Source organism: Lithobates pipiens, unplaced genomic scaffold (genome assembly GCF_037356315.1).
Source record: "Lithobates pipiens isolate NorthernLeopardFrog02 unplaced genomic scaffold, aLitPip1_a1.2 Scaffold_27, whole genome shotgun sequence".
Classification (NCBI taxonomy): domain Eukaryota; kingdom Metazoa; phylum Chordata; class Amphibia; order Anura; family Ranidae; genus Lithobates; species Lithobates pipiens.
The window spans coordinates 192,436,257-192,453,290 of record NW_027507788.1 but is presented as its reverse complement, the minus strand read 5'-3'; the positions used below and the strand labels follow the sequence as shown (position 1 = coordinate 192,453,290).

General features: G+C 41.1%; 1 protein-coding gene across 1 annotated transcript in view; it reads right to left on the bottom strand.

The window, feature by feature from the left end:
• PLEKHN1 (pleckstrin homology domain containing N1) overlaps positions 1–17,034 on the bottom strand; it is a 71,629-nt gene that overhangs the window by 21,578 nt on the left and 33,017 nt on the right. Inside the window, exons 3-6 of the mRNA XM_077458086.1 lie at positions 14,672–14,815; positions 9,595–9,675; positions 5,655–5,748; positions 4,875–4,999 (exon numbers count right to left, since the gene is read on the bottom strand). Coding sequence (XP_077314212.1) covers positions 4,875–4,999; positions 5,655–5,748; positions 9,595–9,675; positions 14,672–14,815 — 444 coding nt within the window. The remainder of the gene's footprint in view (positions 1–4,874; positions 5,000–5,654; positions 5,749–9,594; positions 9,676–14,671; positions 14,816–17,034) is intronic.

Below are 17,034 nucleotides of genomic sequence, written 5' to 3'. Positions count from 1 at the left end.
TGTAGTTACCATGGTGCCACACATATGATTGGTTAGGACACCAGCCATTTAATGGCTCGACTGTTCAGTTGAGAGCACAAGCAACTGTGACAGTTTGGGGAAACGGTTAAAATTGATGAGTTTAGTCCCACTTTAGCTAAACTCACTCACAGAGAAAGTGCTGATCCGGGAACATGTACTCCAGAGGCCTCTATAACAGCTGAGCTAGTAACACCTATCCAGCCAAAACACTAGCATGGCTGACAGCTAGCCAAGGCACCTGCATGAAATACAGCTGAGCCAATGAAATGCATACACCGCGCCCTAATTACAGATTCCCAGGGACAAATCCTAGTTGTAAAACATTTGTCCTTGAAATCTCTGTCCTTTGCTTTTCTGGTCAATAAAAATCCTTCTTTATTCAATACTTACTGGACACACACACACACACACACACACACACACACATACATATCACACACACACACACACACACACACACACACATATATACATATACACACACATATACAAACACACACACACACATATACATACACACAAAAACAATAATTAAAATAAAATTAAATAGATATAGTGTATATAGGTGAAGTACACTTCATTTTTTCAATCCTTCTTTATTCAATACTTACTGGACACACACACACACACACACACACACACACACACACACACATATATACATATACACACACATATACAAACACACACACACATATACATACACACAAAAACAATAATTAAAATAAAATTAAATAGATATAGTGTATATAGGTGAAGTACACTTCATTTTTTTAGTTGTCCATACTGCACAATATTGTACACAGGGACAACAAAAAATACATTTGCATTGATTTTTGAGCACTGCAGCAAATTTGAGGAAGTAGGGCACAGGGACAACTTGGATGACTTATAAGCTTAGTTCACATCAAAATAAGTTTTCCACACAGCTACAGCTTAAAGTGTTGAAAATTGTGTTCCCCCCCCCCCCTTAAAATAACAAACATGATATACTTACCTGCTCTGTGCAGCAGTTTTGTACAGAGCAGCCTGGATCCGCCTCTTCTCCTGTCCACTGTTGGCGCTCCGTGCAACTGCCTCCTGCCAGGTGCCCCCACGCACCCAAGCAGACACGCTTCTGAGCCACTGCTCTGTGTGTCTGGCTGCGATTGTGCTGAAAAAAGCCAGAAGTGCAAGCCTCCAGAGAACCAAGGCTCTTGTTGACGTCGCTGGATCAAGAGGGGGTTCGGGTATGTATTAGGGGGGCTTCTGCACACAAAAGGTTTTTCACCTTCACGTGTAGAATAATGTATGAATGTATAACCTTAACAACCAGTTTAAGTCTCATTCTGCACATGCTACTTTACCTGCTTGTCATGCTGGCCCTCTTGCTTAGCAACACTTAGCCATGTGACTGTTAACTCGACCATAGACTGTTCGAATCTCAGCCAGTTCAGCAGGAACTAGCAGAGATTCAAACCATGTATTGGCATTTTGAATGTACCAAAGTTGATCTATCAACTTTGTACAACCAGCCTGCTGGATTTTACATGCAATTATTGTTAGCAGCTATCCTAGCCTCTAGCAATGATCACAGCGTTTTCCTGGCAGGGATGGCCTCCTACGTCTAGAGAACACAATGGCTCCACGGGAGGGTTTCCCCAATCAACACCATCTTGCAGGAAAGAAATATGCTCCTTCTGTGGCCGGCCTTAATTTTCAGGTCTCACTTGGCACAGCTGAAAATAACAGTTACTTTTTTGTAAATAAAGCTTCTTATCCTAGTGTTTTGTGAATGGAGTCCCCCTCGAGTCACTGATCTAGATGCGATATGTAGTCAAAGCCTTTTGATATTGTCAAATTTCCTATGCAAACTAGTTCCAGGTCAGGGACTCAGAATTGAAGCCGACAGATTAGCAGAAGAGTAAGGAATGCAGCATTTGCAAATTGAGGCCCCCATAATGGTTTACTGAGACATGCAGCCTTGTCCTTTCAAAAAAGGGGTGAAGCATCGGAGATTATGAAATCTCCATTTTAAACTCTTCTGCAAAATCGCATATTTTTGGAAAGGAAAAAAAAAAAAAAAAAAAAAAAAAAAGGTGGAACTGTATAACAGCTTGCATCATTCATGTGCCCCTAGGACAATGTGCCATGTTATAAACATCCCTACATATGGCTACATTGGATGCACATTATGTACTGGTTCAAAAAATTGTCATAACATGTCAAATTTTTTGTGTTGCACGATATTCTTACCTACTGACATTCTACGCAAGAGGGTCAGTTTAAAAAAAAAAGAAAAGCAAAAAGTAAGAGTAGACTACACATCTAACAGCAGCCAATCCATAACAGGAACTGAAAAGTGTGCTCATTAAATAACTATTAAACAGTCCCTGTGCAAAGTGACAGCTGGGGAGTGTGTGACCCCCTCTGTACTGATCACAGCTGCACTGCTACAGTGAACAGGTGGAATCGGCAGTCTTCAACTGTGAAAAAAAATGTGTTGGCTACAAGATAGACTTTCCTCTATGCAAGACTCCCTTTTCCTGCCGTAAGCCATTAGTCCTCCTTGGTAAACAACAACCGCAGCAATACAGAGCAAAGACTGCTAAAGTAATCGTCTTTAAGAGGCTTTAAGTGGCACTATGCTAATTTTGATACAAATAACTTATCACGTTTTGAACATTTTCACATTCAAAAATCTATTTATCAGGCCTAAAAGTCACTACCCCTCATGCTCAACACAATGTGTGCAACAGAACACCTAACTCTTGAGGTTATGTCAAACTAGAACTTCCATAAGCTTTTATTGCCTTCTGTGTCCCCATTGGAAATTTTATTTCACGTCTTGTTCCTTTCACAAGGTTTCCACTGAGACAAGAAGTGAGGGGACATCTCAAAGAAACCTCAAACAATGTTAAAAGCAAAACGTATAAAGTCCCAATTCAGTTTTTTGTAGCCTCTCATGCCATAAAAAGCCAGCGTGTTTCGGGTGTTCTAAGGGTCCTTCATCAGGGCTTGACTGATGATCAGGAGGAGTAATTAACCTGAGGATCACTGCAGATGTTGCTGAGGCTGAATGATGAAACCTTGAAAGATGCTGGATCTTTATGACACAATAGTGTGAATAAAACTGGATCTAGAATGTATATGTGCTGCTTTCATCCTGGAACACCCAGTCCCTACTTCAGCAAAGAAACAAACACTTTCAAACATCAGCCCTTTGAGAGGTGCCGAAGGACATAACTACCCTGCTTGAGACCTGAAAGAGAAGACCTACTAAAAAGAGCTCCAGTGCTCCACACTTAACTTCTATTCTAATCTCTGCCCCCTCAATCAAAAACATTGGCTGAATACTTTAAACTCAACCCTAAACTAGAGCATAACTCCTTAACCTCCCTGGCGGTATGATTAGTTCTGGTTTTAGGTGCTGAAAGCGGTACAATTATTTTGCATGGAAATTTGGCGTTTTATATTGTAGTCCTGTAATTCTTAGGAATAACTCTCTTAAATCTGTTCAAACCAGAGTCTAGCAGACATCCCGGGTATGATAAAGTTTATAATATAATAATAAAAATTATTCAATAATGTAATCAAATCCAAAAACACTGAAATTTGCTCATTTGCAGAATTGTCGCTGTCATTAGATTTAGTGTTTGATGACGGATCTCCCCACAAATCGCTATCGCTCAATTCTGCAAGTGATTATAAATTTATTATCGCTGTTTTCTAGTTGGTCTAAAATCACTTTTGACATAAAGGGACACTTTTTGGTTGCTATGGACAATCTCCAAATTCCAGGCAGAAAAAAAACAAAAAACAGTATTTATAATATAAAAGTGCATGCAGGGCACTGGACAGACCACTAGGGACAAAGGGGGGGGGGGTGTAATTTTTTTATACAGTACTGTAATCTGTAAGATTACAGTACTGTGTGTGTTTTGTGTATTTGAACTTTTTTGAATTTGGCTCTGATCTCCGCTCCCGTGCGTCGTAACGTCACAGGGAACGGAGCTCGGCGGCACTCGGGCACTGTGTGAATGGAGCGGAGGACGGCTCGCTCACACAGCGTGGAGGACATCACTGGATCCAGGGGACAAGGCAAGTAACTTCTCCCTGTATCCAGCGATGCGATCCCGATCTGGCTCGGGGTTAGCGCTTATGATAGTAAAATCCTAACCCGAGCCAGACTCGGGATCACCGCCAGGGAGGTTAATGTAACCCTTAGCTGGATCCTAATTCCCCAACCCCATCCCTAAACTTCAGACATTTTTATCATTACTATTACCAAGATAAACACTATATTATCATAGCAACAAATAGGATCATGATGATACATCAAGATTTCCATCATGATCAAGATGTCAAACAACAGCTATAGGGGTGGATTTATTAAAGGCGTATAGACTGTGTACTTCCAAGTGTAGTTTCTCCAGAGCTATATATAATTAAATAAGATGAAGCTTCACTTTGCTATAAATACCCAATCACATACAAAGGGAAAAAAAAAAAAACACAGCATTTTTGATTGCACATGATTGAACGATGGAAGGTAATAGAGCTTCCCCCCTTCAATGACCAACCTCTGGAGCCACTGCACTTGCAGAGTACACAGTCTATTTGCCTTTAGTAAATACAGCCCTTAGCATCAGATTAGAAATCACTGAAAAAAAAAAAAAGAAATCTATGTATGAAAACAAAATGATCCAGAAAGTATAGCCTGCAGATGTCCAAATAATCATCAAGCAGTTCCAAGAAACTTAGTCGAGCTATGAATCTGATACCTCTGCCTGTGTACCAGGCTCAAGCCAAGAATTGCATTATCCCGAATATGGATGTGCACATAAAATGCTACTTTTTGGTCTCAGACATACCTCTGTAACAGGCAACGAGTCCAGGTTTCCTCCATTGAGTTGGATCTGTTTTTCTAAGTGGTAGAGCCATTTCTGCAGCTCTTGTTGGGTTGCACAATAGACAATTAGAGGATTGAGCAAGGGACCTAAAAAAAAACAAAAAACAGAAATAAATAATAGATGGAAATACATGCAATTCTACAGGACTGTTAATATATTACAAATCTGCATGTTATAAGTGAACCAATGCCTTACATATGCAAAGGTTTCACATTAATACCCCAACCTCCCTTCCCTACCACCACCAGGACTATATATTTACCTTTATTTCACCCTTCAGGGGTTTATTGTTGCAGATGCCACAAGTGTTAAGGGTGTATTCTGGGGTTATGTTAACTTTTAGGGCTTGAATGAGAAGGTCAAGGGTAGCGGGGACGCATTTTACTTTCCAACTTGTTTTTGCTGCTCAAAACCCTGGAGCCGTGTTCATGTCAATGAAAGCCAACATACCGTACTAATTCTATGCTGATGCTGTCCCTGGATGGCACTAAACATAGGAACTGAGTGTTGCAAGCCAAGCATGTTAACCAGCTGACCACTAAGCCACTGTTATCACAGTGAAAGGGACACAGTGCAAGAAGGGAATGCGAAAATATAATGTAGTTTAAAGAAAAGCAATACAATGAATTCTAGAATACGTACTAATTGTATTGGCAGGTAGATGTACAAGTAAGCAAAGACAATCATTTGTAGGAAGTCATATTGTATAAAAGCAATGGCTTGGCCTTTTGCATTTTTTACCTGTGATTCGGAAAGCATGCTCTTCGTCCGGCTTGGGTGGAACCTTAGAGCGCTCTAATTTATAAACGCTCAGCTCCTTCAGTGGCACCAGACCCTGAAAAATAACCAATGACAAGAGTGAATCACCACATCAGGCCAACATTCAAAATCCATTCGGTATATAACTGCCAGGAGGGTGTATTTACTAAAAGACAAGGAGCCACACGAAACGCCCAAAACAAGTGAACAGCAATCACTTTTCTTTGTTCCAACTACACTAATCCAATGAACGGTGAAATCTGATGCCCCAAATAATCACACATAAGTGCAGGTTGCTTATTAAAGCACTCAGAGTGTCAATACGGAGGAAGTGAAATGGGAGAACAAGTATCCGAGTGAAGAACAATGCATAGAATTTAAGTCAGTGACTTGTGTACAGCCGAGATCATGAATGTGTTCAGAACGCTGAAAACAGACACGCTGACAAGTGATGTGTGCCACCAAATGTGCATGCAAGCAAAGCCAAATAGATATGTAGAGGAGTTTAGACCACTTCCAAATATTAAAAACGACCAAACAAAGCATTAATGAGGCCTGATGGTAACAGGTTTTTAAGCAAGGGCAGCTTAATATGGAAAAGTCCTTGATAAGCTCAATAAAAATCGATTTAGGTTCAGTGTACACAGCTTTACGTTGCAGAAAACCTTCACCATTGGAGAATGAATTAAAAAGCAGGAAACCCATGAAGTCATCCCTCTGCTGTCTACTCTTGGCAACATGTTCTTTGTACAGCAAATAAGGCAGGCCATAGACTATGCGATTTTCTTTTTTCAACCCAAAGTACTTGATTCCCCCCCTTCAACACAGTCGTGTGGGGCCATTATGCTCTCCCAGCCTCAAGACGGACGGACGAGGGGGGGGGGGGGGGTGTTGAGGGTGTTGCAATCCTGCCCCGAGAACACAGTAATTACGGCTAGCAGCTATAGCCGCTGTCAATCGCATGCTAGAAATCCAACATGCTGGTTGTACCCAAGTCGATCAACTTGGCTAAAATCAGCCTGCTCATACATGGATCAAATCTCACTGTTCCCTGTTGAACCAGCCAAGAATTAATTGAACTATCTATGGATGGCTTAATTCCAAGGATGCTGATATCAAGACAAATCAAGGTACTTATCCTTTTTTAGGAATACATATTTATAATAACTAGTAATTTTGTAGCCTCCTGAAGTTCACCTTTAATTATAAGATTTCAATAACTTTGCAAGTTGCACTAGCCATTAGGGTTAGTTTAAGTTTTTAATAAAATATAGCATTGCCGTCAAGAGCCCCAGTGTATTCAAGAACCCTATGCAGCTTTAAAATAGTGTTCCGGTTTAAATAGCCATCACTGTAGGCCATTTGCATAACCCTGGTAAAACATTTTAAAAAATGAAATAACTCCTATAGGCAGCTGTGCCTTGTCCTGTTTGCTATGATGCAGAACCACACCCATCTATGTTATGGACAATAGAACAGGGCAGGGTTTTATAGTCCTATTGTTCTGAAGAGGAAGGGCAATTATGTCTTGTCACATTAGGACAGGAAGAGTGTTCCTAGGGTTATTTGGGGAGCTGATTCAGAAAATTGCATTGGCTAAACTGCATCAGCTCTAGTTTCTTGTTGAATTTATATAATTATTTAGTCAGTCTTTGAAAAGATCTTGTTGTTCTGTTACCCAATTTTTGTTTTTGCTTACAATTTAGCAGATCTAGTGAGTGTTTATATATTTCCAAATGAACTTTTACATCTGAAACATTTGATTCTAAAGTGTAAGTTATTAACTGTATTATAGTTATGATGATATAGAAAGCGTGTATTATATTGCCACCTACAGCATATTTCATTTTTGCAGATTGAACACTGTAGAGGTTATGGCAACTTTACGCGTTTCTTTTGTGCTACAAGGAGATTAATTGAAACACTACTATGGATTTTTGTGGGCGACCAGAGTGAACAGCGGCATATGGCACTTATGCGGTTTCTCAAAAATTGGGGAAAAAATTTGTGCCATTTTTGGAATCAGTGGATCAAATATACCTGGGAACAGGTTTAACAATCGAGGCACCAAAATGTGTGTTGGCCGGTGTTATCCCTCCAACCATAACACTAGGGGTGCTGGGAGAATATCAAATCAGTCTTAAGTACAGAGACAGAAACCCACATTGCCTTATGGTCAAAACTCTAGAAAACATGCAGGTATTATAGTAGAGTATGCTTAATTTCATGAATGTCAAACCAATCACAATCTACACAAATACCTGTATAGCAAATTTCGCCTGCAATGTATCCAATTATAAAACACGTAGTTGACTGGTTGCTGTGGGCATTAGCGATATTCTCCCTAAAGCTGGCCATAGACTCTTACTTCAACATTTTGCTCCAACAGAAGTCGATCAAACAATTGACAATCTGTCAAGCGGAGACAGCCACATACCGAGTGAAGTTTGGCTAGTCCCTGCTGAACTGCCCTGAATTGGATCCGAGTATGGCCAGCTTTACTTCTTAGACCTTAGGGAGTCAATACATTATCCTTTTTAAGTAATGCAAAGTGCAGTCAATACAAAAAACGAAAACAAAAACATATGTATTCTGACCAATGCTGAACCTCCAGCACACTGGAAAATCTGAAACTAGACTCTTTTTCTGTGGAAGAAAAAGATGCGATACTTCCACTTGCAGGAAGTATTAGAGAAGAAATGTTGGATGAAATTACCAGCTTTGAGGTGGGGTAATCCTGCTTGACCCCTCTGCCAGGCCTACAATGTTTTTCTGATTCAAGGCCCATTTGTCTTTTGGCCCCATCTTAGAACATGGCTGAACATATATTAATATATGGTTTGTTATACACTACAGCTCCTGAACATGAGTTTAGGAGCTTTTGCCATTTTTTTTTGCCAAAGCTCCTAAACTTAACTCCATAAAAGCCTGTGTGTCCATGTACACATAGACTTTTAGGATCCTTGAAGACCTGCTGCGGTTAGATGGAGGTTCAACCTCCCTCTTCTGAATGCAGAAGAATCAGTGATCTTAGTAAGCCATGTGTACATGAAGTCTTCGGGACGCTTCATAGTTGACCACCTTGGAGCAGTTCTTCATACCTACTAATGGACTTTCCATGGGACACTGGCTAAACCTCCCTTCCTTCATTAAGGTTGAGGTCACCATTTTTCCTATATACTGATTTATTGTACTTGATTTTGCTACTTTATGTTTTTGTTGTTACTTGAAATCTTAATAAAAAGATTGAAACAGAAGTGACCAGCTTTGGGGCACTTTAGCACCCGATTGTGGGCTTTAGAAAAGTTATTTGCTACTTGAGTTGTATGTTCCCAGGGTAATCAACATTAACTTCAGAATTTTGTAGTGGTTTATAATTGTTGGAAGCTCTTAAATTAGATAAAGATCAAAGTCATTGGACAGCAGCAGCCCTATCGGTTTACATAGCACCACAAGTCAGAAATTTCCCATGTGGTAAAGGCTTTAATCTTGTCTGTTGTGTGTGTGTGGCATCAAAACACGACCCATACACCTCACTGATATCTAAGTAGTGCAATGCTTGTTAGATGATAAACAAGTGACTAAAAACAGCCAAATTCTTCACGCCGGGATTTATAACACAATGCAAGACCTAAAAACGTGTATGGCACCACAAACAGCCAACACAAAATATGTTTATGTTTTCACAAGGTCCTGAAAAGAGTCAGCGTGTTTCTCAGGGCTCAGATAAAGGCTGAGCATTAGTGTTGTGTAAACTTATGTAATGGATGTGACCCTGGGGGGGTGAAAGGTCAAGAGATATTTGAGCAGGATTTGTCTGTCTGGAAATACAAGAAGTCCCTTTTTGTTTCTGCCGTGTTCAAATATTCCCAAAGCCTGTTGACGAGGCAATGCTATTCATTACTATGAAGGGGTAACATACCTGATATGTCAAACCGGTGGGACCCCGAGACTGGAAATACAGCTGGGACTCAAACAATTCCAAGTAACAGTCACTGATATCCTGGAACAATTGGAAAAGAAAAAAAAAAAAAGTTCATTGTCACATAGAATAACGTCTGGAACAAGACAGACTGGTTATTAAAATGCGGAGCCACCTCGATAGCAATGGACCACCTAGGCCTGGGACAATATTTGAACTGGTAAGTGGTTTCAGTGAGGCACTGGTTATTCTAAAGCAAACAAAACATACGTAAACTTCAAGTTAAACTATAACTATGCCATTATTATTATTCTTAAAATCCTTAAAAACATGTTTTAATAACGATAAACATTTAAAAAAAAAACCAATGAACCACTTTGTAAGCCCGACAGCAGAAAGGAATAAATCTATAAGGTTTGCCAAATCTATGGTACTGTGCACATTGAATTAGTCGCCATTGTGCTTTAAAACAGAGCTAGATTTTTTTAACACAACCTAGAATAAAATAGCACTATATGGCTTGTTTAATTAGAAAGTGCAAAAAAAGATGTGCAAAAACTGTCACCCAGGACAGGAATGGTGTTACTGACAGAAAAAAAAAAAAAGGTGAAAATATCATCTCTAAGTGTATGTAGACTTTACTCCTGCTCCCCCTTAGATACAGTGCAGTAAATGACCATTAGTTACCCTAGTAAAGGAAAATACCCTTATCTACAGTACAACGGAGATGCTATTTCACCTAGGTCATTATATATGGTTGTATATGTAAACAAGGACATGGTCAAGATTGAGAACAGCCTAAAAATCTGAAAAATTAAGGGATTAAAATGAAAAAAATTCACTGAAAAGTTACTGGGCTCAGCAGCTCCCGTTTTCCATGACTTTTAAAAGGTAACAGAACTTTCATTAGTCATTTTACTAATATGGTGGGTATACACAACAGTGGTGGCTGGTGCTCAATTTTTCCAGTGGTAGTCAGCAGGACACAACCCCCCCGGATCGATAGTCGTACCCCGAACCCCCCCCGGGCGCTCGATCGCAGTTTCACTCGCCCAGCAGCCCCGCACTTACTCCAACCAGGTCGCAGCCCCGCACTTACTCCAACCAGGTCGCAGCCCCCCCCCCCCCCCCCCCACGCTTCTCCTCCCATGTCCAGGCAGTCGCTTTTCCTCCCGGCCAATCAGGAGTTAAGACTCGCAGCCAATCGTGTCCCAGGGCCCGCTCCATGATTGGCTGGCAGGAGAAACAGGAAGACATCAGCTCATATTAATTTGCTAATGTCACACAACTGGGTGTGCCTTAGGCTCTAATCATGTGCTTCAAAAAAAAACAAAAAAAAAAAAACATTGAAATCCATGAGCCCGGCGCCCTGCATGTAGATTAGGGGTTGAGAGCATGGATTAGTGCCCAGTGTGAGTGTCCGCCGCTGATATATATATTATGTTTTCAGCAGTATGGCTTGCAGACTCCCAACACTATGATTACATTTACTGAGAATAAGTTGTTCCCGACATTCACTACAGAGCAAAGTTTGGAAATGGACTGCTCTGCTGAAGAAGGGCCCATTCACACCAGTGGAATTGCATTATGCTCTACATAAGCGGTCACGAACCAGTGGTCCAAGTACCACGAGGAAATGTTGTTGGTCCCCAGGGGTTCTGCTGCAAAATCAACAGATGTATACCACCTGATGTTGTTTCCAGTGTTGTTCTCAATGCGCACTTAGCAGTGATGGCGAACCTTGGCACCCCAGATGTTTTTGAACTACATTTCCTATGATGCTCATACACTCTGCAGTGTAGTTGAGCATCATGAGAAATGCAATTCCAAAACATCTGGGGCGCCAAGGTTCGCCATCACTGGGCTATACTGTCAGCATGCATGGAAACCCAATGCTTCCTCTGTAGTTCCAGCTCCTGTGTGCGCAGAGCTAGACACTGGTAGTAGTGCAGAGAGCAGGAGGTAAAGAAGTAGGGGACTTTCCAATGGCAGGACTGATCACAGACTGCGGGAGGGAGCACCAAACGCAAGCACATGACTGGATAAGGATGCGAGATCCAATGAGGAGTCTGTGTAGGGCAGCAGTGTGATGCAGAGTGCGGGGGGCAGAGGGGGATAGAGAGTCAGAGCATTGTGTGTATAAGGCAGCAGTGTGATCCAGGGGGAGGAGGGCAGAGAGCCTGGAGCATTGTGTGTATAAGTCAAGTAAAATTCATGTTAGTGGTCCACGAGATTCATAATTGTGAGTTTCGTGGTTCGTGAGGCCCGAAAAGTTGGCGATCACTGCTGTACACAGCTTGTGCATTTCGAAGGTGGCAGATTGATGCGGTGTAGTGCGTCGCAACGTGCTGTGCAAAAATGTGGCACGTCCTAATTTTCACAAAGTAAACTGAAACAAGAGGACACAGGGCAAAACTGTCCTGTCTATGGCTTAGGACTGTGTTGGGCAACGTTGCCCAACAGAGCTGGTGTGAAGGAGCCCTTAGTGGACCATAACAGGCATTGATGTGTTAACAAGGAGCCTATTCTGAAAGTAAGCAGGTCATACTCTATTTTCTTTCATTCAACCAGCAGGTTGAACAGAAGAAAATGAAATCTATTCCCCCATCCACACATTCAAGGAGGACGGTGGAATCCCTTCTGCGAAGCTACTGTATTCTGACAGTGGGGAGGCTTCCTCGTCATCGGAATACACTCATCAGCATAGCCAGTGGCACTAAGAAAAAGGACAGATTTCCATCAGATGTACAACCAGCCTGCCCATAGATGAATGGAAATTCAGCCCGTCTCTGCTGATCCAGCCGAATTTCAATCCATCCATGGCCAGCCAAAACCTGCTCTGAGAGGCATGACAGCTGCCCTTGCTGCCTTGTTTCTGCTTGGCCTTTATGCTAATCCAATGGCTTCAGAAAGTGCTGCATATATCTCTACCTTATAAACACTGATACACATTCACTTTAAAAGAAGCCCAATAACTTACAATACATTATCAGCAAGTCTGCCAAACTTGCTGATAATGGAACGGAAGGCTATTATCAATATAACCGAGAAAGGGATGGGCTTTATTAAATGCACACACGCACAGTGCCGAATCATCCAGACGTGAGATCAAGGTTCAAGACAGCGATGTCAGTGATCGGAAGTGAGTCACAGGTAACGACGCAGGGTGCTGCGCACGCACGCACACGGGTATGGCAAAACTTGTATAAAGATATGAGTGATGTATAACACACGGCCTCTGCAAACAGCTGATCCCATTAACCCTTTGTCTTCTGAGGGAATTCAGCAAACTAGTCTAGAAAGGCAGATTCTCATCCAACAGGGAGATTATATGCAAATCAACTGCCTACCGCCTGAGGGATTATCTTTTCCATTAATGTAAACAATACACCTCACATCCACCTGAGGGAAATACCACACATTTCTAAGGTTTATGACCTTGTAAAAAAAGAAATTTGCAATTGCCTTCTATTACGTTAGATTATCATTAAAAAGATCGATAACACACCTCAGGCTGAACTATAAAAGTCCTATATACATAATCACACACCGTCTCTCAGAGCCATGCATAGTAGCCTCTTTAGGGACATATTGATAAAACAGTGAATTTTAAATTCACCAATTCTTAGCAAAGCTGTACTGTTGCAGCACTTGAGATTGAGCACCTGAATGTACTGCCTGGCAGTAGTGCCCAAGTCAGTGGCTGCACACAAATATAGTAAAAAAAAGTTGTTAAATACACATTTCAAATGCAAGTTCAGATGCTTGCCTAGGGTTTAGATTTAAATACACAATCTCTTAAAGAGTAAGTAAACCCTAATGGGTTTACTTCCTCTTTGATTCCCTGCAAAGGTAAAGCATAATGGACTACTATGCATCGTATAGTAGTCCATTATGTGTCACTTACCTGACACAGGAGCCAGCGAAGTCACTGCTGTCCCCATGTAGTCCGGAGCCTCCATCTTCTTGGTGGGTCTCGCTGCACCGGCGGAGCCGCGATGACGTCACTCCCGCGAATGCGCACGGGAGCGGCCACTCGCGGCATATCGCCGTTAACTGCGGCGCGCTCAGTGCGCCTGCACGTCGCTGTCTATGGCGCATGCACCGTAGACAGCCTGTCTTTTGGCAAAATATCTCCTGAACTGTGTAGGTTTAGGAGATATTTCTTGGACCTACAGGTAAGCCTTAATCTAGGCTTACCTGTAGGTCAAAGTGGTTTGTGAGGGCTTACAACCACTTTAATCTGTAGCCTAAGCCTTTATAGAATCCCCAAAAAGTGATAAATTTGGACCGAGGTATATTTTTGGGATAATTAGTAGGCGTATAGTTATACTTGCTTTATGCATGAATATTCAGTAGCATGGGGTCTTTGTAACTTGCTTTTAGATTGAGAGGACACTAGATACATTCATATAAGTTAAGGTCTCCTCTAATTCAGTGAATCGTTTATATAGTTTTACATATAGAGAGGGGCTCCCGAATGAGCTATTAAAGTGATTGTAAAGTCTCTTTGTTTCCTATAAAATTAACAAACCTGTTATACTTACCTGCTCTGTTGCAGTGGATTTGCACAGAGCAGCCCAGATCCTCCTCTCCTTGTATCCCTCTTCTGTGATCCTGGCCCCTCCCTCCTGTTCAATGTCCCCACTGTAAGCAGCTTGCTATGGGGGCACCCAAGCCGAGTCACAGCTCCCTGTGTCCATTCAGACCCAGAGCCCGACCCGGCCCCCTCTGTCCCCTGATTGGCTGACTTTGATTGACAGCAGTAGCAGCCAATGGCCTGTGTCTCAGCCAATCAGGTGGGAGAATTTTGGACGGCTGAAACACTTGTGGACATAACTGGATGGAGAGGAATCTTAGGCAAGTATTGGGGGGGCTGTTGCACACAGAAGACTTTATCTTAACACATCAAGATAAAAAAAACTGCCTTTGCAACCACTTTAACCTCTCCTAATATACACACACACACACACACACACGTGTGTATATTATAATCATTTATAAAACGTCAGTGTCTTAAATGCAAATATATGGATTTTAAAAAGGCAGGCTGTAAACAATGGACATATATATTTACCTGAATATGCTGGAAGCGGAACTTGACCTTGGAATAGTGGATCATTTGCCCCATATTCCGAACAATTGTCTTCTTCTTGCCCTTACGGAAGATGCTAAGGAATCTTTGGTCCACATTATCCTTTTGTACATCATAATTAAGGTCCTATGAAAAAAATAAAAAAAAATAAAAAAAAGTTATTAAAAAAGATTTTGAATGGACATTAAAAAGAAGCCCCCCCTCATACATCCAGAAAGCCATATGCCAAATTTACCAATACTGCACACCCAAAAAATGCTCCCCGACAGCTATAGTAGCTACATAGCATTTCTCAGGACCAGTTTCCTGATGGCGACAACTGTGGACCATGCCTGCATACTGTGTGTTGAAAAAGCTACTTGTAGACTCGATCAAGAAGCCTGTGTGTCAGGTTGGCAATGTAGGAGCACAACCAGAAAACAGGAACAGAATGCGGTCATCCTTACAATAAAAAAAAAAAAAAAAAAAAAAAAAGCGTTTGAGCAAGGAACTTCATGGCGGGATCACCACGTATCATTTGATAGAAAGTTGCAGATTTACATATATTGAAAATTAACTTAATTAGATTAACATAAAAACTTATCTGAGATGTTTCTGGCTTTTCTTGATGCTCCATACCAATGAACATTTCAAAAACCTGAGTGATGTGGAGTTTTCATACCTAGGTATGGAGGTAGGTATGGAGAACTTCTCCATACCTACCCCAGTGTCTGGCTAGGGAATAGGTACAAATAATTACTTTATCCCTGCAAGTATTCTCATTGTTGTGCAACTGGTCCCCAAAAGCCACATCACTTTGCTGCTCAACCAGTCAGAGCTCTCCGATGTCATCACAACTAATGCAGAACTAGCATGAGATGGCCCACCCTCATTCCGGTGTATCCGTGGTTGCTTAAGTACCGGTAAGTTTAATAAATAGGGCTTTAAGTTTTTCTGACCCTTTAAATGAACTTATGCTGCCACTGTTGACCTTCTAAAATTCTAGTTACCAGACTGTCATTCTAACCCAATAGCTTAAATACACTGAGTCAATAACGCTAAAGTCCTTATCTGCATACAGATAAGGTCTTCAGCCTAGAATGGCAGCCACCAGGCAACTGGCATTTACAAAATACAATGGCTGTGTCTATTTTTCTGTCAGGATGGGTTTCGTTTAATGCTATGTAATTCATGAAAGTTCTTACCTAAACAAATGAAGATACCTAGAACTATTTCCATTATGGTTTGCATTTCTAGCATAGCAATAAACAGGTTATATCTAGCAGCACATCCCGATAATATTTTCACGGTCAGCAGGATAATGTTCAAAAGGCTGAACTGGTCTGACCCAGTGTTTAGTTTCAGATCCCTGTGCTGATCGTGTCTACATGCCTTTCCCTTATGCTGACCCGCTAATCTCAGGGCATCTTTTGCCGTGGCTCAAGGGTGGTCTTCCAGTGTGAGCGGATGACACTACACAGTTCTATCGTGCGTTATCAGGTTTCTGGTTGTGTGTCAAACTGTAAACAGATAAAATAAAAAAGTCCTGGGAGAACTGGGACTCAGGCTCACTTTTTATTGAATTCTGCTTTCCTATTTCCTAAACTCATTTTCCCCAAGACTGTGATCTGGTGTATCAGTTTCTAAGGACACATGGGTTTAACATGGTTTAACTACACCGTGCAAGTTCTGAAGGCTGAAACTGGATATGGATGTCAAGTCAACTCCAATTCCAGCTGTACAAGCAGGTCAAAAAATGTAAAAGGGGAAATAAATATTTAGAGTAAATGTTAAAAATATATTATAATATAATATAATATATATATATATATATATATATATATATATATATATATATATATATATATATATATATATATATATATATATATATATATATATATATATATATATATATATATATATATATATATATATATATATATTATTAATAGGTGTCCAGCAATAAGCATGTTGCAGTCAAAAGACCAATCAGTTGTCTTGTGCCAAAATAATAGAAGCTTGAATTTGGTGGTTGTGATCAGCTTTATTCCCCCCCCCCCCCATACCAAAAATTGAGAACAAAAAATAAAAAATAAATAGGTGTGTTGTCTTTAGCAATTAAGTTTTAAGGTATCCAGTGACATTAGATGTTAATCTCTCAATCTGGGTATTTTTGGCTGGATCAGGGGACCAGCCAAGATCTTCAGGGCACCTGCAGACACCACTAGGCCACAGCTTATCTGGAAGTATAGCGGTCGGTCTCTTTAAAGGACTACAGGCCATAGACCGTGCAAATTTCGTTCCTGCAACCACGGGTTGCAAGAAAGATTTGCACCATTCCCAATCAACACAGACCATGCTGA